The sequence below is a fragment of the Monomorium pharaonis genome, chromosome 2, assembly GCF_013373865.1.
Source record: "Monomorium pharaonis isolate MP-MQ-018 chromosome 2, ASM1337386v2, whole genome shotgun sequence".
Lineage (NCBI taxonomy): Eukaryota > Metazoa > Arthropoda > Insecta > Hymenoptera > Formicidae > Monomorium > Monomorium pharaonis.
The window spans coordinates 6,914,296-6,935,416 of NC_050468.1; the positions used below are offsets into that span (position 1 = coordinate 6,914,296).

A 21,121-nucleotide genomic window follows, 5' to 3' on the forward strand; every position below is an offset into this window, starting at 1 on the left:
ATATTTCGTGCTTTGCTCAGATTATTTGGAATAGGTTTATTGATTGGCTAGATATTAGTTGATTCGTATTTACCCAAATTTGTCACTGTTGTATTTTCTTTAATTATTAATTGGTATGGAACATTTCCTTCATTATACGTTGGTAATTCAGGTGTTGTAACTCGAACGTTATCTAAACGAATAATCTAAATACAAATTGTTAAAATTTGAAATATATTACTGAAAAGTTATGATAATCATAGAAACGTAATAACAAATGTGAACACAATAGCAACTGAGGAAAAAGTTGATTTGACTAAGTTTTTTAACTTGATTAAATTTCTTCAATTATTTATGTATTTTAATCAAATATATAAATACTTAAATTGAAATTCAAGTATTTTAAGTTGAATGCATAAATACTCGAATTAAAGAAATTTAATCAAGTTAAAAATTTTAGTCAAATTAACATTTTTTTCTCAGCGTATAATTAATGCAACACAATTCTTCTTAAAAAATTTAATATAAAGATAAATATTTGCATTAAAAACATATTTACAGAGTTTTCTGTTATTTTATTAAGTAAATTATCCGTAATATTGTCTTCCCATGTTAGGACTGGGACTTTTCTTTCATATTCGTTATTTAATAAATAAAATTTAAAAAGTCTGTATTGTTGACCGCGTCCTACAGTACGAGGCTGTTCTATGTTTCCCACATAGCCAATTACATTGCTGTAAAAAAATTCATAAATAAAAAAAAAACATGTAAAAATATGTCCAAGTATAATTGCATGCATGATATAACTATACTATTTTTAACGAGAAACGTCGCTTGGAGTAGACGAGTTTTTGTCCGGTTTGTGCAGCGGTAATCCTCACCACACCGTTTTACTGCTCGCACTGCTTACCAATGCTAGCAACAAATAACGCAGGGTTACTGGAATATTTGGCATGTTGATAGTTAGTAGCTTCATATTACGAGTACATTTTTATTTTAATACTTAAATTAATGATGGCAGAGGCCTGGTATTGCTGGATGTTCAAAAGTACCGTTATCTTCTGTAAAGAAGAACAACTAAGGCAAATGAATTGATAGTGTTGCAATGAGATAATAGCCATGGGTCAGAGCGCGACATATATACGGTGTCAAGTAAGACGTTATGGCTTCCCCACTCTGCCCTTTTATTATTGTACGCAGTCCGAGCGACATCTCTTGTTGAAAATAGTATATATATTTTTTTATTTGCTTGTATTATCTTTTTAATGGAAAAAAGAAAGAAAAAAGAGAAAAAGCAATTTTAAATAAATGTTAATAATTTTACATTAACACGAAAGTAATTTAATTTAACTATGTATCCAAGAGAATATTTTATTGTAAGTATTGAATTCTTACAAGCAAATGTGATGTTTACAATTTGTCACATTTGCACAGTATTATTTGAGACAAAATGACGTGTAACAGGTGCGAAGTTTCTGCCGTACATGCTGTAACCATGTTTCAAAGTAGAGAAAAACATCAAATTTTTGCAAAATTATGGAGTTGTATTAATGACTTTAAGGTGGTACTATTTGTGCTAAACCAGCATCTCTAAACGAAATGATAAATTACGACTTAACTGACATGGTTATTCTCAACAAATACGCATTGTATTTTTACGCACTTCTACTCAAGGTACCCTTACAACGAGATGGGTGCGGAAGGGGAGGCCGAAAGCCCTTCCCCCTTGCATCCCCCGTATGCGTGTGTGTCCTTTCCTGGGAGGACAAATTTTATTGCATATTAATTAGAAAATAATGGTTAAAAAATACATTTTTAAATCTTTTTTGTTTATAACTATTTTTTGGACTTTCCCCGACTAAAAATTGTTATTTACATTACTTTCTGAGCATAAGAAACCATTACAAAAAATTTCAGCCCATTTGGAGGTGGAGCCGTGATTCGGAAGAATTACCTTAATTTTTTTAAGAAAAGTTCAACGCATTATTAATTGAAAGAAATTATTAGAAAGAAATTGATGTAAATACAATATATACTTACACATTTGAACCCGGTTGTATTCTGTCAAAGACTTCATTTCGAGTAAAATGTGCCATTTTATCAAAATCTTAATTCTGTATTGTAACAAAATTAGAATTTTATTATATATTTTTAAAAATAGTTTTTAATTTATAATTTAATGAAAACATAATTCAAAATATAACAAAGAAAAGCATAGAAAGATTACAGCTCAGACATAGAGATGAAAGGAGGAGATTCTGGGAATAAAAAAACGTAAAAATGAAATTGTATGTAAAGGCAAAGTAATTGTTAATATTATGAGAGCGAGATCACGAAAGAATAAATGTGCATTTGTGTGTATAGTACATGTACTGGGCGTGTGCTTGTGCATATATGTATATCAAAAATATTTATATTATTAAAATATTAATATTTATATTATGCGTATGTGTATCGTATGTATTTGTATATATCATATATGTGTACGAAAATCTTGTGTATGCACATTATGCCTATTTGTATCATTTAATTATCATGCATATATAAATCTTTCATATATGTATTATTTGTATTATGCATCATCCGCAAGTAAGAACACATATGTATGATTAAAATTAAAAAATGCAATTTACCTGAATTATTATAAATCACTGTAACTATTTATTCTTGATATTATTTATCTTGAATCTTTTGAGTTGAATTCGTAATTTCTTTCTCCGTTTTAAGAGACAAATGACAATTTTATATTATAGTGACATTCAATTACTTTCTGTGGTAAATAGTTTTGCTGCAGGTTTATATAACTTAAAACAATTATCTTATCCTTTATTTTTAGAAAAATAAATTTTAAATTAAAAGATTAGATTAGGTAAACTTGATGTCGAAAACAATGTAGATTATTTGATAAATCAGTACAATGAAATATATTACGTCTATAAAGCTGGCACAGCCACTTTAGCACAATTGAATAAAACTTATATAGAAATTTAGTGCTCTTTTGTTGCTAAATAATTGCTTCATTCACAATTTTGTTGCTCCAGCTAATTCGTAAAAAATAGAGGCTGTACCAATTTAAAATTAAGTTAGCACAATCCCAAAAAAATTTTTTTTTAATTAAAAAAATGCGGTGAATTTCTTTAGTTGCTAATTAGTTGTTCTATTCCAGAATTTTTTGCTCCATTATTAAACCCCGAAAACCACTTCCAAAGTTACCCTATAGCAACAAAACGTTTTAAAATTATAAATAACCACATATATTGAATGATAACGGTTTCTCAGTTTTATTGCTTGCAATTTATAACAATTCTGATTTGGTTGCTCCACCCCTATTAATTGAAAATCACCCATAGCCACTTTAACATCAGCATAACACCCTAAAACTGAAAATAGAAGCTATATCTCGACTGATAACGCTTAATCGATTTTGTTGCTTGCAGTTTATAATAATTCCGATTTTGTTGTTTTACCCCTATCCGATTGAAAACCACCCTTAGCTATTCTACATTAGCACAACACTAAAACTGAAAATAGTAACTATATATTGACTCGTAGCACTTCATCGATTTTGTTGCTTGCAGTTTATAACGGCCACTTTATTGCAATAAACAATTAGCAACAAATTCGAAACCTGCATATCCTTCCAGCAACTAAATCGAGAAAGACTTTTATATCGAAATTAGTCGAGCAACAAATTTTGTAGTAAGTTTTTGTAGTAAAATATTTATTTGTAATATTTGTATCAATAATTATTTGTAAATGTAGTTCTAGTTCGTATGAACATTCAGTTTTATAGTTGGCGCATTTTCTTTATATCATTACTTTTGTAGAGAAAATACATTTTTTGTTCTTTTTAAGGAAAAGATTATTTTATTAAAATTTCACACATTTGTAGTGCCAAATTAAAATTAGTTTGTATAAGAATAGATTTTTGAGGGCGTTTCTTATGCGCGTATACTTGGCGCTTATTTATATCTTTTTTTAAAATTTTTTATGCGTCATCCGATACCTTACACTTTTGTTAATTAGACGATAATTAGCTCGTCATTTTTTTACGATAGCAACGAAACGAATAGAAACAAGGAGATTTATTTATGTTGCTGGTATCATTGGGCAGGTCTCCCTTAGTTCTGACCTTCTTGGCCTCGCTCCGAGATCGGATAACAATTGCGATAATTACACCGTGAGACCGATAATTACTTGCCGGCATGACACGATGTTCACGGATAACCACGTAATAACAAATGGCCGCCGTCATATTTTCATGAAATGTCACATCAGATAATGACAGGTTGCGATAGAAGCCGGAAAGAATTTGCGGCACGTATTCCGAGACAAGCGATACGCCCGACTTGTAAGATGCACATGACGTCACAATGCAGCTGCGCAAAAATAAACGTCATAAAGTACCGTCTCTCGATCTTTGCTCGCGCCCTAATTCGATAGAGTTGCCTGTCATCGAGAAATGCTAGATGCGCATCCTATTGCGATTATTTTGCATGTAATTTATGCTCCTCTCTTCTCTCCTTTTCTCTTCCTCTCCTCTCTTTCTTTCTCCTCTCTCTCTCTCTCTGCGTTCAAATTATTAATTCGTCTTTTTCATTACGAAAATATATATTTCTCCATGAATTTCTTCTATCTATAATATATATTGAGGTAAAATTTATAAATTTTTATTCTGCTTTATATTTTTTAAATAAATATTGAACGCTATTTAATTTTTTTATTTGATGTACAGAATATGCAGACAGATTATGTATAATGTATTTCCTGCGCTTACAAGTTTATATCGATGCAATTTGTTATTTTAGTATTTTTTTATTTTCTGTAAATTAAAAAACTTCTTTTGCTTCGGATATACATTGAACATATGATAGAATTTGTTGTATAGAAAATGCTATTATATGATCCGATTGTTGTTATCTAACCGATACCGTAATATCGGCCTCGGCGTACCCAGATGGGTGATGTTCGAATAACAGTTACGGGAGTTTGTTCCTTGCGTATGGCAAAGGCGATGTGACTCGTGGCGCGCAGGTGATTGCGACGTGACACATGTGAAAGGACGGACCATCTTTGAGGAAAGTGACCGTCAAACAGTCAGGTTCAAGGAACCTTTTCGCTGGTGCTTCCTCAAGCGGTCCGCCATTTCCATGATTCTTCTCGAGTGACGTTTTCAAAAGCCATCGGGTTTACGAGCGTATCCAGCTTTCTATTGTCGTCGGTCATAGGCCAATCGCAGCCAGAGGACGCGGTGGACCTTTGGCTCCTACGCAGAAACGTGCGCATTGATCCCGTAATTCCCTTGCGGAAGTCGCGCCGCAAAAGAAAGATATCCAAACGGATAATCATACAGCCGACTTAGAGACTTAAGGACTTTATTTATTACAATCCCGCATAAAATATTCCGTGACAAACGTGAATATGAGTTATGTACATGCATGACAGAGAGAATATGTTAAGTTAATGATAACTTTTGGAATATTTAAAGTCCTTGTTGTAGAATTATATATTGTGCAATATTAAGTACTTCATTAAAGATAATATATGTCCTATGTGTTCACAATAATACCAAGCCTGGAACACACGTTGCTGGACGTTAAAGTGATGAGAAATAGTCATATTATGTTAAGAATCTCGGTAATAATGTCTACTCTATAATGGAATTTATACAGACAATGAACTTAAGAAAAAATTACAGAGAGAAGAAGAGAGAGTATCCTCCTCCGTGAGATACGGCGAAAGAGATTGAAAATCTGCATCGGGGACCACTTTAACACTGTCTATTGCCGTACGAGAGATCGACCTCTGGCGGAGTCGAGCTCACCAGACACGATGTCTTGACAGGCAGGACGCGAATGAGATGGAGAGACTTGTTCTTTCTGTCGGGGCTCGTTTTCGCATTTTCCTCGAGATCTTGCATTGTTAACTGGTAGCCGAGAAACGCCACGCGCGCTTGACAGAGATTTACTATTAGGAAAGTGAGAAATAGGGAGAGCGGACCTCTTCTCTTCTCTTGTCGCGAATTGACACGGTACATCTCACAACTAATATTTGCTTTATCAAACAGAATGACAATATGGTATTGTATTAATTTGTGAAACTTTATTGCACTCGCGCGCGGACAGCGACAGGGAAATTTTTATAAAAATATTTTAATATTAGGGTATCAATGATATTAATAATAAACTATCTTAAAAAGAAGTTGTGTGTATTTTTTTATAACCAATAGATTGGTAAATCAAAAAAGTATATTTTGAAATTATAAATTTTAGCAATATTTTAAACAATATTTTAGAAAAATGTTACAAATTAAAGCGATCAATATTATAAGCAATTTATTTTATAAAATTAAAAACGTAATATATAGTATATAAGTCTTTAACACAGTCATTTTTTTATTTTGTCGATTGCGAAAGTTTCTTTTTCGGTGGCAGACAAAAAATGCGAGTAACAACGACGTCTGTCGCCGAGTAGGATTTCCGTGCCGTGAATATTCAGGAAAGTTCATTGCGAAACCGCATCTAAAGCCGCGGTCTTGAATCGCATTCATGTTTGCTAGCATACTGTGAGCCCATTCGAATCGGTCTCTGTTACGTGCTCACAAAGAAATTTTGTGCTCGTGTGGCCACAATGTGGATGTCGTTGCATCTATTTAGCTATTTTTTTACATACCGAATGGCTTGTGCAGAGGTGAAACACGTGCACGTACAAAGTTTTCTTTTCCGATCCGTAAATGACGATTGTAAGACGTACGTGGACCTTCGATATTCATAGACTGAATTTTTTATTCTCTAATCATAAACCATGGAATTTATTTTATTTGTTATTATTCTTTTTTGTAATTTATTTATTCAATAGACACGTTTTATTTCTGTTATTTCTTATTGACATGTATAGCTTACTTATATCTCTTATTCTTTAGATATTTATGTTTATATCATATTCATTCATTTATTTATTCTCTTTCTCTCTCTCTTCCTCTCTTTTACTGTTATTAAGAACGTATATTAGAATACAATAAATTTCCCTTTGTTTGTCTGTCTGCTTGCCCACGTGTTTAATTGTAGATGCTGTTTTAGCCAAGCGTTGATCGGTGCCGTTGCCACGTCGACGCCGGTCGGCAACTCGCACTGAAAGGATACCGGTATAAGGTCTAATCTGCATTTTAAACGAGCCGTGCCGCGAAGAGGGAATCGACTTGTGCGTGCCTGTGTTCATGGCGCGTTCTATGCACCACCCGCATGCATACATCCCGTAACCGCATCCGTGGCACATCTCTCAAGCTGTGAGATCGCATCTTTGTGATATTCTTCACCTCGGTTTCTTTTCCGCGGTATCGAAATGTTGTAATTTGAAGCGTGACACGTATTCCATTTTTCAACGTCATGTTAATTAACACGCGGAGAACTAGCAATTAATTACGTTCTCCGTTGAACGATCCGTCCTTATTGATCACTATTGACTCGACACTTAGTGCGACTGCGTAAAGCTTTTATTGATGAGGATGCATCGACATTCAGATAGTTTCAATTTTTATTTTGTCTTTAAAAATGTAAAAATTTATGAAACATGGTAAATATAGCACGAACTAGTATAAAATAGTTTGTCGATGAGAATGATATATTTTTAAGAGATATTTTTAAAACAAGTAGAGCTTAATTATACTATTAATAAATTTAAGTTATTATTAGTAATAATCTGCTCGCACTAAATTTTTCGCGTTTAACGTTTACGTTTGATAAAAATTATTATAATACGTACTTTCCGCCCTGGCTGTTTATCGTCCTGTACGTGAGCTGACTACATAACTTTCCCGATTCAATTGGCCACGCAATCAACCACTTTGGGAGATCTACCCGATAAAAATGAACTCACGCGTTATTTACGCAAATCGCAATTTCGCGTCGCATGGTAACGCGATACACGCCGTAAATCGCTCGCTCTCTCTTTCCTCTCAGCCTCCGCGCTCGACCGTTATATTTTTTCGCGCCGGGGACGATCGCGGTTAAGACTTACTTCCCCGCTCGGATACCGCGCGAGGCGCGCTCGGGAGCGCGGAGTGAAAGACGCCCGACTCTGGAGAAGTAACGATGTCATGCCGATTAATTTGATCGCAACACACACAGCGTGTTTACCACGCCGGGCGGTCGGCGCGACGCGTGCGCGGTTTTTTTAACATGGTCCTCAGAACGAGTCCGCGGATCGTTTCTCTTCTTCGCGTTCTCTTCTCCTCTCTCTCTCTCTCTCTCTCTCTCTCTCTCTCTCTCTTCCGCTCCCTTCCTTTTTCCCTTGCTCCCTCGCTACCTCGCGGCGGCAGCGAGATCGCAATCAGTCTTGCCGGACTTTCATCAGATCGGACCGCTGCGAAATGTGTTTCGATGTACCAACCCGCTCCGGTACTTCCGCGCGTGTACCTTCTTTTGTGCGAGTCGCATAGATGCAGGCGCGTCGATGCATCGACCGTCGCGGTGCGATGCAGTGCGGTCGGCGATTAATGAGCCCTCATCAGTCGCGTGCACGCGCCTGCTACTTTGACAGCATCCGGCACGGCAGTCAGCGCCGCGGCGGCGGTCTCCCATGTGCCTCCCCTCCACCATTATCTTTCTCTCGTTTAATCGTCTATTATGGATTCTTTTCTTTGATCGAGTCGATACCGACTCGCGGGGACCGTGTACTTGCGCACCGCGCGGCTGCATTAGTCAATTAATTCATTTACGAACGATGATATCGCTTGTAATAATACGATGGATTTGGAAATTTATCAAGCTTACTCTTATCAAATCGAAGAAAAGGCAAAGATCTCTAATTTTCCGGTCACACATGCGTGATTTAAGATGTATAAAATGTGTATAAATATTTTTAAAATAATTTTGTCGCATAAATGTAACTAATTAATTAAAATCTTTTTTATTTCCTTGCTAGAATTTCCAAAATTTTTGCTTTACTTTTGCACAAAGGTAATAAACGGCCTTTATTTCTTGAAATTTATTCGTGTTCTTTTTTTTTAATAAGAGTAGAAAGTGTATGATTCATATCTCCCCTTTGCATCTACAGCTTACTGGCAGCAAGAAAGTAAGCGATTCCAATTTGTTAAAATGTTTCTTAACACACCTTTCAAACTAGTCTCGGTTCGTAGTCTCGGACGCGATCGTACTAGTCGCGATGTAGCTGAAGCTAGCAGCTAAAAGCAGCAGCCAAACGCCGAGCGGCAAGAGCCGAACGTCATATAGGCGTTTCTAGGGGCACCATTTAATCAAACGTTAAAAATTCCCTGGTTATGAGATTTTTAACGAACTTTGAATAATTTGCACAGGGTTTAATTATTACAATACATAATCGATTATTTGCGACAAGATTTGTAATTTACCAATTGTTATAAATTTTTTAAACTAATTTTTATCGTTTTCTGCGCCTCACGTCTAAACGCAAAATACGATTTCTTTCAAATTTGGCTGGAAATATCTTTCCGTAACGCACAATCGATTGATGAATCATTCGCGAGAGAACGTGCATTTTTCTAATCGTTTAAAATTTTTTAAATTAATTCACGTCATCCCGCGAATGATCGATCAGTCGATTGTGCGTTACGACAATATATTTCCATCCAAATTTGGAGGAAATCGTATTTTGCGTTTAAGCATGAGGCGCGTAAAACGATAAAAATTGGTTTAAAAAGTGTATGACAATTGGTAAATTACAAGTCTTGTCGCAAATGATCGATTATGTATTGTAATGACTGAACCCTAGGCAAATTTTTCAAAGTTTGTTAAAAGTTTCGGGGGAATTAATCATAACCATGGAATTTTTAACTTTTGATTGAATGGTGCTCCCTGGAAACGCTTATATGACGTTCGGCCCTGGCTGCTCGGCGTTTGGCTGCCTTTGGCTGCTAGCTTCAGCTACATCTAGTCGCGCGTAACGGAGCGCGTGATCGCGTCGCGAAAAACGACGCCGATAACGTTGAAATTATTACGCGGCGATGTGGCGCGAGGGGGCGGCCGATAAACTCTCCTTCGCCACCACGCGATTGAGAAACGAGCGGATATTGAGAGCGATGAAATTTAACGCACCAACGTTCGCACTTAGCGGCCTAATGCGAATTCCGCGGCGATAAGGCCTGATTTACGTCGGCTCTCGCCGTTTTGTTGGAACCTCCAGTTTTGCCAGTTGATCGCTAAAAACGTGCAAGCGGATTTTTCGCGTGCGGCGTAAATCGAGGGGGAGTAGAGGAAGCAAATACGTACGTACGTCGGTAAATCACGCAGTGAAAGCCGCTTAGTTTCGGCGCCAGATACATCTCGCTTGCGGTGTTTATACCGCTAATGAGACACTTGGTTGACAGGCAAGAGGGCCTCTGGTTTCCTTATCGCGCGCATCATAAACGTCTGTCCCGTCGTCATGGTCAGACGACGCGGCCTCTGCATTCTCTCTTTCGTAGTCGCCTTCGCACTGATTGGTCTTATAGACCGTTGACAATGTGGCATTGGACGCTTGATGAAATTTTGCGATACCGCGCTTTCCCCTTGTAGTTTCCTTCTTGAGTTTTTTTTTAAATTTTGAAAGGAATAAAGAGAATGTGAATCGATAGGAAGTAAACGTGAGATTTGAAATTTTCTTATTCGTGTAGAATTTTATAGGATTCTACAAGGGCTCAAGTTAGATTGATTTCACTGTTCGGCGGGCTGAAAAGTATACCACCGTTGCCGAATATTTTTAATGTACTTTCAAAAGGCACGTCGCCTCATTGCCACTCGCGTTGCGGAATTAAAAAACGTTGCACAAATCTTATGGTACATGTGTTTCGGTCAGTTTGGTTCAAATTTTAGTATTTTGTCGTACTATTGATTACAAATTCTCATGATTATGAATCTTTATAGACATAAATTATATATACAATACATTTTTATGTTTAATTTTTTATACCCTCTGTGTGTATATTGTGTAAAGAATCAAATTTGAAAAAGTAAAACAGAAGATAACATCTAATAAAAATGTTTCAACTTTTTACATTAGAGGGCAATATTAATATATTATTTTTGTTCTGTGAGTTAATTAGTTTTGCGTCAACAGATTTCGATGAACCGCCGTCGAATAGTTTCCCGACCGACTCTATTCGCTAAAGTTTCATTTCCACGCGGAATGCAGTCACACGCGCGCCTCTCGGTCTCGATAATGAAAATCGTGGACGACCGAACGGGCGCGTTCCATTTGCTTTTAATTACGAATACGAAGCACGTTGTGTGCATTTCAGTTGCCGCCCTTTATTTGCACTATCCTACCGTCTAATTACCTACACGACGAGCCACGTAGTCGCGAACCGACGTACCTACGTACGTAGGCGTTATTGCAAGGTGCACTCGAGAGTCTCGCACCTTCGGCGATCTCTTCTCTCTCAAAGATGAGGAGATACGAGCCGTAAGGCCCGATATTAAATTAAACGCGATGGTGTATACCGAGGTAGTCTAGAAACGAACATCGCGATAGTGCTTTCGATATTGCCGACAGATAGCTTTGTGTATCGAGATAATGTTGTTTATTTTTCAATTTCTTACTTTGTTCAAGTCCGAAAGAATCGTTTACTAATTGATCATTTATTCATGAATTAATTAAATTGTATAATTGGCTCTTTCTTCTTTGGAATCACGCTAAACTGTTGTATGATTTATCATACAACCGTCATTAACGTAATTAACATCAGACTCACCGGTGCCGATGTTGTAATATTCCGGCATGCAAAAATACTTCAAGATGCAATCTCCGACATTAACACATTCCGCGCAGGATATTCCGCACCCTCTCTCGCTGTGCGCGGGAAACGCGCGCTTTGATGACGATTAAATTCCACTAGCATTCCTACTCATCAGTGTACGCTTTCCAGCAGAGAAAGGACAGTTACTGACTGACTACACGTCGTCTTAATTCTGGGCGTATTCACGTTATCTTGCAATCAACGCGATTACTGCGCTCTCTTACATCTTAATTTCTCCTTCATTATGCGATCTGTCGAAGATTTAAATTAGTTTAATTTTTAACTTTCGATTAATAGCTGAAATTCTCAGTTTTCTGCTTTTGCCACTTGAAAGCGGCAATTTGAAAACGTCTCTTTTGCAAAAGAGCGACGTGTGCGGAAGAGTTTAGCCGGTCTCGTAGATGATGAAAATTACGATGTTTAGCGTGAAAGCATTCAGCGTGATGATCAGACGCGAGATACGACGTGATCCATTTGTCTGATTGCAGGGAAACGAGGCGGTGGTGCCGGAGGGCTGGCCTCTGACGTTGGGCGGCAGCGGCCTGATCCTGCAGCTGGGCGAGCTCGAGGCGTCCGCGCTGCGTCTCGGGGAATGTTACCTCTGCGTACGCAGCGCGGCTGCTGCAACTGCGACTGCAACCACCACCTCGTCGGTCAACGGCGCCACGACCGCCGGTGAAGCCGTCGAGCAAAATACCGTTGAGGTGAGTCATGTCCCTTTTCATTTTTTCCCCCCCTCTATCCCCCCCCTCCCCCGCTCCTCTATCCTCGTCGTCACAAGGAAGCCGCGCCGTCCGCCGTCGGCGCGAAAGAATGACACCTCCGTCTTAACGACCGTCGAAAAGACTCCGGCCGGAATTCCCAGCGTTCCTCCCGCCTGATCGTGCGACACGGTCCTCGGCATAAATATTAACAGTCATCGGATGCACGAGGCGCGTAATGGGACGCGCATTATTAGATGCGCGTTTAAGCTCCTTCGGGTAATAAAGGACGTATATCTGAGAATGCCGACGCGGCATTGTCACGCTTATAACGCTTTCCCGTATTCCCAGAAGTGTGCCGAGTTAGCTGATTTATCGCAGACTTACGCAGACCGGCTGTGTGAATTCATTACTCAATGTGATTTCGTAGATAGATTCTTGATAAGAGATACGCACTGACAAAGCTTCTCACGATAAACTTTATTGCAACTGAATTTTTTCGTAACTTTACAATATTTTGTAATTAATATCTCTATAATAAAAAAATTTACATCAAGAAGATTGAGATGTTATTTACATTTTTGTCTCGTGGAATAATTGAAATTAAAGTTAATATTGAAATCGGAAATTTTTTGGCAACAAAATTCTCAGTATAACGGACGTAAATCAAACGGACGGTAAACGTAAAGGGGAGAGTTACGATCAAAACTGCTGTTGTTCGCAGATAGCAGTAGTCTGGCGAACTACGTCGATGAGGGCCCCGGGGATCTTGGGTTGGGACCGTGAAGACGAGTTTATGGACTGGCGGGACCTGACAAACAAGGGTCAGCCGAGCTCGAATACGGCGAGTGCAAATCTTAGTGGACCGCAGCCCTCGAGCGTGATGAAAACCGCCGGTCGTCCGCGGCGAAGATCGCGCGAGGACGCGCGCCCGAGGACGCGCGAGACCAACCGAACCAGCAGCGCCGAGCCTGGTCGTCGGGAGGAGGCCAAGTCGATCGACAGGCTGCAGCACCAGTTCTCACGTGAAAATCGCGCGATCGGCGAGTCGGAATCCCTCCATCACGCCGGCACGGTGATGAAGTCCAGGTCCGCGTCTAGCGTCGACGCTTGGAAGGAAGACCTCGACGGCGAGCTCGATCGTGGCTCGAGTCGCAGAGCGCGCTCCAAGAATTCCTCTAGTCCTACCGGCGGCGACGAGAGCCGCGCCAAAGTGAAGCGGTGCGCCAAGGTGGTCTCCCCCACGACAATGGAAAAATGGAAGGAGAGCAGCAGATGCGAAATGCGCAGCAGGTCGATCGCACCGGGGGATCTGAAGAGTCCTCTGCAATTCGAGGAAAGCGTTTTGCGGCGGGATAACAATGTCGCCGACGATTCGCCGAAGGATCTCGAGGACAGATTGCGGAACGCGAGCGGCCCGGACGACGTTAGCGACGAGGATCTGCCGGCATACATAGGCAGTCTGCTCGTCACCGTCGAGAGAAAGATCGAGAGGGTCTCGCTCGACGATATGACGTTCCCCTGTCCGGCCTGTCGAAATATAGACACGGACGATCCGTTATTAGGATGCAGATGCGCCGGCGACGATTGCGACTGCGGTGCTGGCGAGGATAACTGCGACTGTTCTTCCTCCGCCTCGCGAAAGGAACAATCCACAAAGAGCTTCGAAGTGGCTGGAATCAAGCATATCGACAGCGACGACGAGGAGGAAGTGCGAATGGGCTTTGGTGAGTGATTAGATCAACGATTTTTATCCTTATACAATTTTTTTTACAATACCAAGTTTTTTCTTTAATCGTCCGCATGCGCGTGGGGCAAAACAATTCCTTTCGCGCATCAATAATTTTTATAGAATTGCTTAAACAATATTCCGTCTTTCCTTAAACAATAATTCAGAAATACTTCTCGCTAATATAATCTTTAGTTTCAAAGTTAAATTATTTGTGATATCTGAAAGTAGTACTGGATAGATTTATTAGCGAATAGTCGACGATGGATAGTCTTGTTTACAAGCGTAGGAATCGCGACGTGAAATTTCGCTTCCGGAACAACCGGCTATCGGAGGTATGCGATCTATGAAAACTCGAATGACTTTTGCCGAGCCGACATGCCAGCTGCCCGCACTCGACGAACGCTTTTATGCAGGCGCGCGTGATTTACCAGCGACTAAAACTCGCGCGGCGCGCACCGAACTTGAATTTCTGGCTGAAGCACAGCGTAGGCGGCGTACCTTGTAAAGTGGCTACTTCATGTCATGCATGGTTGTTGAAAAATACGGAACGCTACTCGTGCATCGAATCGGTACTTGTGCTTCGTTCGCGCGCTCTCGCGAGACTCCATTGGGGAGAGACTCCGGTGCGTGTGAATACAATCGCCGTACTCGTGACGTCAGTTACGATACGCACGTGCGCGCCCCTTTACAGACCGAAGCCGCGAACGAAGTTTACGACGGAAACATTCTCAGCTGAACAGTATTGAAAAGTATTGAAAATCCGTGACGTGTATTTAGCAGACAACTTTCACGTTAATTCAAAACTTATTTTCCAATAATACGCACGCACGATACAATGACACGGACATAATTAAATTCTAAAAAAAAAAAAAAAACATTGATCGTTCTATTTATGGTTCGACAAGATTAGTGATTTAACCGATTGGCTTTTATGACAGGAAAATTTATATCAGTTTTTTAAAAAAGAAATATTGATTCACGCTTTTACGTGATCAATCACTTCTATTGTTCAAATTATTCTTGCTGTGAAACCAACGTTTAATTTCTTTTTTTTTTTTAATTTTTATATTTTTCCAACCATTTTTTCCCAGTTGTTAAAAATTTGCCGTTTTACGTCGGATGATTAAGAGCGCGAGCTCTGCAGTATCTCGTTCGAGCGTGAATATTTTCGTTATACGGTTCTCTCGGTGCTGCAAACTTTCGTGTCACGTGTCACAATTCCGGCTTAATCCGTTTCCCCGAGGGCATCGTTAACGAGCGATGACTCTCACGCCGGCGACGCAAGCGTAATTGTAACGGACGAGTATGCAAATTGTCGGCGCATTCGCATGTCACTCGATCTTTCGTCATGGAGCTGGCCAAACGAATCACTCGCGGATACGGGCCCCGACCGGACCGGACCGGATCGTACTTTAAAGTTTCGCGGGGCTGTTCTCGGCCGCCGATCTCCTTTCGCGTCCTCCCACGCTCGTCTCGGGCCGCCTCTTTGGCTGGACCGCCGCCGACAGGTTTGCGAAGTCAAGATCCTTTATCCGAAACGACGCTACGTCGACGCGGCGTCGACGTAAAAATGAGCTTACAGCATTCGCCGTTTCGTTGCGCGACTTTTTACACACCGCATAATTTGCGCCGTCCCACGGGCAGCTCTCGCCTTTTTAAGCTCTTTCGCTCTCGCCGTCTCGCCAATTGTGGACATGTTCCCCTTCTTTCATTTGTCACATAAACACGTAGTTTTAAGGCTAATCTACAATCGCGCGCTGTCTGCTTCCTGTTTCTTGCTTCTTGGCTATTGCCTTTTTGTCTTTTCATTATTTTATTGACAATCGTATTTCTTATCACATATTTTTTGAAATAATTTTTTGGGGGGATTCGTTAATTTTTATCTCGATAAAACAATTCGATAAACCAATGCGCAAACAGTAAAAAAAAAAACAGGTAGTAAATATTTCAGATTGGCTTTTTAAGGTCGCTCAAAACTATCGCTCTAATCGTTCATAGATGCTTGGAGAATTATAACAATTAATGCAACGTGGATTTTTAACTAATGTAAAAGTATGATAATTTAAGATAAAGTTATATTAGTAAGAATTCATCTTTATTTTGACGGTCGATAAAAGCAATACATAAAAAATTCAAATTGTCTTTGAATAAGTAATGGTTTGGAAATAACAGATTCAATAAATATTTATTAAATCGGTTTAAATGTAAATTCCTTTTTACAGTATTGGTAATTTAATCTTGTGCAAACCTGTTTTTTACTATTTACACTAAGTGGGTTACTGATAAACCGTTGTATTTTTCAAAGATTCTAAAAATCTGAAAAAAATTTCTATATACTCTTTTTATATTTAAGAATACGATTATACTGTTTTAAGAAAAGTTTTACTTTTTTTATACTTGTCTGAATTTAAAACAGAATTGGCTAAATGAGAATTATCTGGGTCTCACACATAAATGACTTCGGTTGGTTTGCGGAGAATCAAAGGAAAGTTGATTGAAAAGTGGCTCTATAAAACAGCGCGTTATAACGACAATCATTTCTCTTGTATTATCATAAGATGGTCAGAAAATAATATTGAGTTAAATACTTCGGGGAATGTTTTCCGAGAAAATACAAATATCATATTACATTGCATTAACCCTGTTTATACACCACCTAGCAACAGTTTATGCACAAGTATATATTGTACAAGTTCAATTAACGTAACAATCATCTTTCAGTTCACGTCTCCCTAAATTCAGAATTGGTGTACAATAAGATTGTTGATCATTGCGAATTATTATGATCGATTTGTGCGTTGCAACAGCTCCAGTATACGTACTTAAACACGTTTCTTAATTTTCTATGGCGGCCGTGTGTCCGTAGTGTTTGTGTTTGCAATGCGAGAGGCGAGCGACCTTCCCCGACAGTGAATGAACGGAGTAACGAACTCATCAATGAGTATTCGTGCTAATGAGATACGGCAACGAAACGACTTTCTGCAACGGCAAATAAAAAAAATTCATCGAAGAAAGAAAGTCGCGAAGTACCCAAATGCATTTATGAATGTTTATTGGCAAGAATTTTTGGAATAATGAATTTTTCGTGATTTATAACATTATAATTGTTTAAATTTGTTGCTGATGGTTTCGTGAAAATTAACATTGAAAGAATATTGTGTTGAGTTGTAGAAAATCTGTTTTTCCGAATTTTAACAAAAAAATAAACTACCATAGTCTAAATAATTACATTAATTCTGTGACAAAATATCTATATTTTTTAGCCCAATATGTTAGATATAAAAAATATCAATAATAATAATAAATGTTACAGTAACAAATAGTTCTTTATTTTTAGTTGCTATTCAGAATCATTGATTTTAACGTTCACGCTTTCATTTTAACTGTAGTTTCTCAGCATTCGATTGTCGAAGCCAATAAGGAAGGAAGAGAGAAAATACTCCATTAGAGACACAATAAAAGTTTCCCGAAGTAAATAAAAATAAGCAACGAGTCACGACAATAGTCGTATCGATACAATCCTATCTGTAGTTTCCTATCTCTAGTTTGGCGTATTTGGCGATCAAGTGCGAAGAACCGGTCGTCACTCTTCCCCGCAACGTCCGTTCTGCTGTCATCGTTCCGTAACCTACCTGCATAGCCGGCGTGGCTGTGCTCGCGGCGCACCACGCCATGCGATCGGACATGCCTTTGCGCCGGTTGTCGTGTTTCATTAGCACGTGGATATCTCATTGATGGCACGGCTCGACGGTCTCGTCGGCGCGATCCATTCGTTTTTTTTCCCTTCTTTTTGCACGCGCGGGTTTTGTCGGCACGCCGCGCGCCGTGGAACATAATCCGCCCATCGCGCGACATAAACGCCACTGCCCACGCGCGAGGGTGCCGCGAGTAGAAGAGGATATTGTCCGGGAATGACTTACGGCAGCTTGGAATGCATTCGATTTCGCTTCCTTTGGTCTCGGCGCACGAAGGCCGGCAAGCTTGTGAGGTAGGAGGGATTATTTGCTACCCCTTGGGTTTTCTGAGAAAATCGATCTTGTCGCGTGAGAATAGAATGCAGTTATACGACAAAAAATTAATGAACTATAAAACCCGAATTACTTTTATATCTATATATAATACACCGTAGAGTATTATTCAAATTGCTACGTATTTACTTAGCTGATTAAAGAGGAATATATTTGTTAGATTTTCTAAGAGAATTAATCGTATGTTATGAGAATTATATTATACGATAAATAATAGATTGTAAAAGTGTAATTAATTTTGCATATATTATGAAACATTACTGTTGAAATACGTATTTGCCTAACTAAAGTCACAATTTCAATGAATCAGCAACACCTTGCAAATTATATGTTAAAAATAATAATTCCGATAGGTCCGTACAAAGTTTTTATGCCAGTGATAATTTCTTTTTGTTGAATTTCATTTACAACAGCAAATCTATTAGATTTTTATATTTTTTCTGATTTTTATACTATCGTATTAATATTTTATGAGACTATTGGAAAACTCACATTTTCACATTCTTCGTATAAGTGCGACTTTGAGTCGACGTATGTTCCCACCCCGCTGCAATTCGACCCCGATTCTCAGGAAGCTGTTTTCACCCGCGGGTATCTCGATGCTCAATTAAGTATCCACAACCGGCACCGCGTCACGTTTTCTCGTTTCAGACGGAAAAATTCGCGGCTCGCGGAAATTCTTTGAACGCGTCGCACCGCGAGATCCTGGCTCCCGCAAAAACCGATCTCGTATCGCCGCGTATCGCGGCGGTTAATTCTCAGACGGTCGACAAGACACAGGTAGGAAGAATGCAGCGGAGTATATACTCGTTGCCGCGCGACGGGTACGAGAAAATCATCAGCCTGGACTTAACAGCGGCAATAACCGCAACGCGTACTTCGTACCGGTAGAAAGAACGAGGGAGAAGAAAGACGCGAGGCTCTTCATAGCTTCTATTCTTAATTCTAGAATGCTCGGACCTTTCTCACTGCAACGCTTAATTTACCTTCGCGTCTCTGAATGTAATATATAATATTAATAAAGTCATACATATTTAATTAATATTTCTGAGAGAATATATAAATACTAAGCATTCCTCAAACTTTAGTTGTCAACAAGTTACTATTCTTCATGTTTATTACTCTCTCTCAGAGTCAAAATGTACAAAAATGTGGTAGGATATCTAAATTTGATACTTTGAAACACTTGACGTGATCATCCAGCGAAAATTGTTGGTAAAATAAAATGCAAAAATATAATAATGAATAGATAGACGTAACATTTTTCTCTCTATTTAACAAGTGTAGTTGTAGTAACATTCTTTATCTGTACGTTTGTGTACCCACAATTTGACTAGTTGGAGTATTTTGTTGTTGAAAAAATTAAAATGAATCTTTATTAAAACATACGCTTACTTTAACGGTAATTACAGCTGCTGAACGACGCGACGTGCTCTCGGGGCGGCTGAGAGTCAAAGGTTCTCGCGCGAAAGCGAGAAATAGCACAAAATATAAATACGCGCTAATGATCAGCTGATACCGGTGCGCCGTTTTTCGCGTTGGATTATTACGCCGCGCAGGTGAAGAGAAACTTACGTAGGACGCAATTTAATTCGCCCACTTTATTGTTCCTCGTGCTACACACCGCGAAATTTTATTGCTCGGTGTCGTCGGAGGCATGTGAAAGCCAGTAAATTTTACGGGGGTTCGCTATCGAGACGTACTTGTCGAATGGTCGGCCATTCCCACGCTTCTTTTTCCCGCGAAGAATGTCGGAGCCGTCAAACCACCGAGGTTTAAAAGCTTTTCCTCCATAATCGCCTTATTAACTCACCGCGCGCGCTACGAACGCTCAGATAAAAAATTATTTGCCTCTTACGGAACGAAAGCCCGTAAAGAATATATGGTCTTTTGATCTTCCATTGTATATATATTTGCCACTAATTCGTAATACTTTTTATTAAACTGGGGTTATCGGAAAGATATGAATTTATTGACATTGCGTCAAGTTACGTATATATTCACTATTACATCTTAATGTAATATATGTAATAATTGCCGAACTATGCGCTAATTAAACCGCGACGTATTCTTTTCATATTTGTGTGTTATCTACGATAGACGTGTTTCTTGACCGTTTTACTCGATCGCGACTATAACGGTGTGATTTTTCGTAACACAATTGCTTACGGGCTTAGAGCGAACGGTTAGCGAAGCGTGACGTATCGCCGCGGGCTTCTGCATCGCCACCGTGCGTATCCGGGGGTTTCGCGATTCAATTGAAGCGTTTCGTGTGGTACATCGGGCGAGCCGTGTATCCCGCGTTGCGCGCGGCTTGATTGAACGTTTGCCGGACTCATGGGCCGGCTATACTTAGTAGCTCATTGATCGTCCCCACGGCGGCCCTCAATCATATCTACTTAAGCGAGAATCAAGCGGCTTCCACAATGGAGGCTATTCACCTCTCTCGCGGCGCGCGATCCTCCGACGAGAAAGCGTGGAATCATCATCCGTTCGACCAATCGTATTCCACGATTACACTCGTCGCGCCCGAGTTCGCGGGGGCTGCTTGTTTGCACGAGCTATTACAGACAGATTGTTTGCCCCTGCGAACCTATCGAGGGTGGTTATCGATTTCTCCTTTCTTACGCAATTCAATTACGGACGAGACAATTGGATTAATTCGGAGCCTTATTATGTCTGTCAGTGACGATTGAGTTAGATGAGCGTCTCCCTCCTTTATTCGTAAATGTCGCCTTCTGAAACGTTAATACGATGTTTTTGATTAAATTATCGTTTATTTTGAGCTATCGTTTCTTTGGCTGTTGCCAATCATTTAGTGAACAGTAAATTTTCTCTTAAATTAATATATATTTATGTATTTTTTATTATTTTAATTAGAAACCTGATATAAAAAAAGGAAGTCTATCGTTTTCAGTTATATTTCCACATT

The 21,121-nt window shown here is 39.3% G+C and overlaps 1 protein-coding gene across 2 annotated transcripts in view; it reads left to right on the forward strand.

The window, feature by feature from the left end:
• The window catches only part of LOC105837583, a 329,160-nt gene that overhangs the window by 160,161 nt on the left and 147,878 nt on the right, over nt 1–21,121 (forward strand). For both annotated transcript variants that reach the window (XM_028194396.2, XM_028194397.2), the window contains exons 4-5: nt 12,217–12,432; nt 13,154–14,156. In XM_028194396.2, the coding sequence (XP_028050197.2) occupies nt 12,217–12,432; nt 13,154–14,156 (1,219 nt within the window). The remainder of the gene's footprint in view (nt 1–12,216; nt 12,433–13,153; nt 14,157–21,121) is intronic.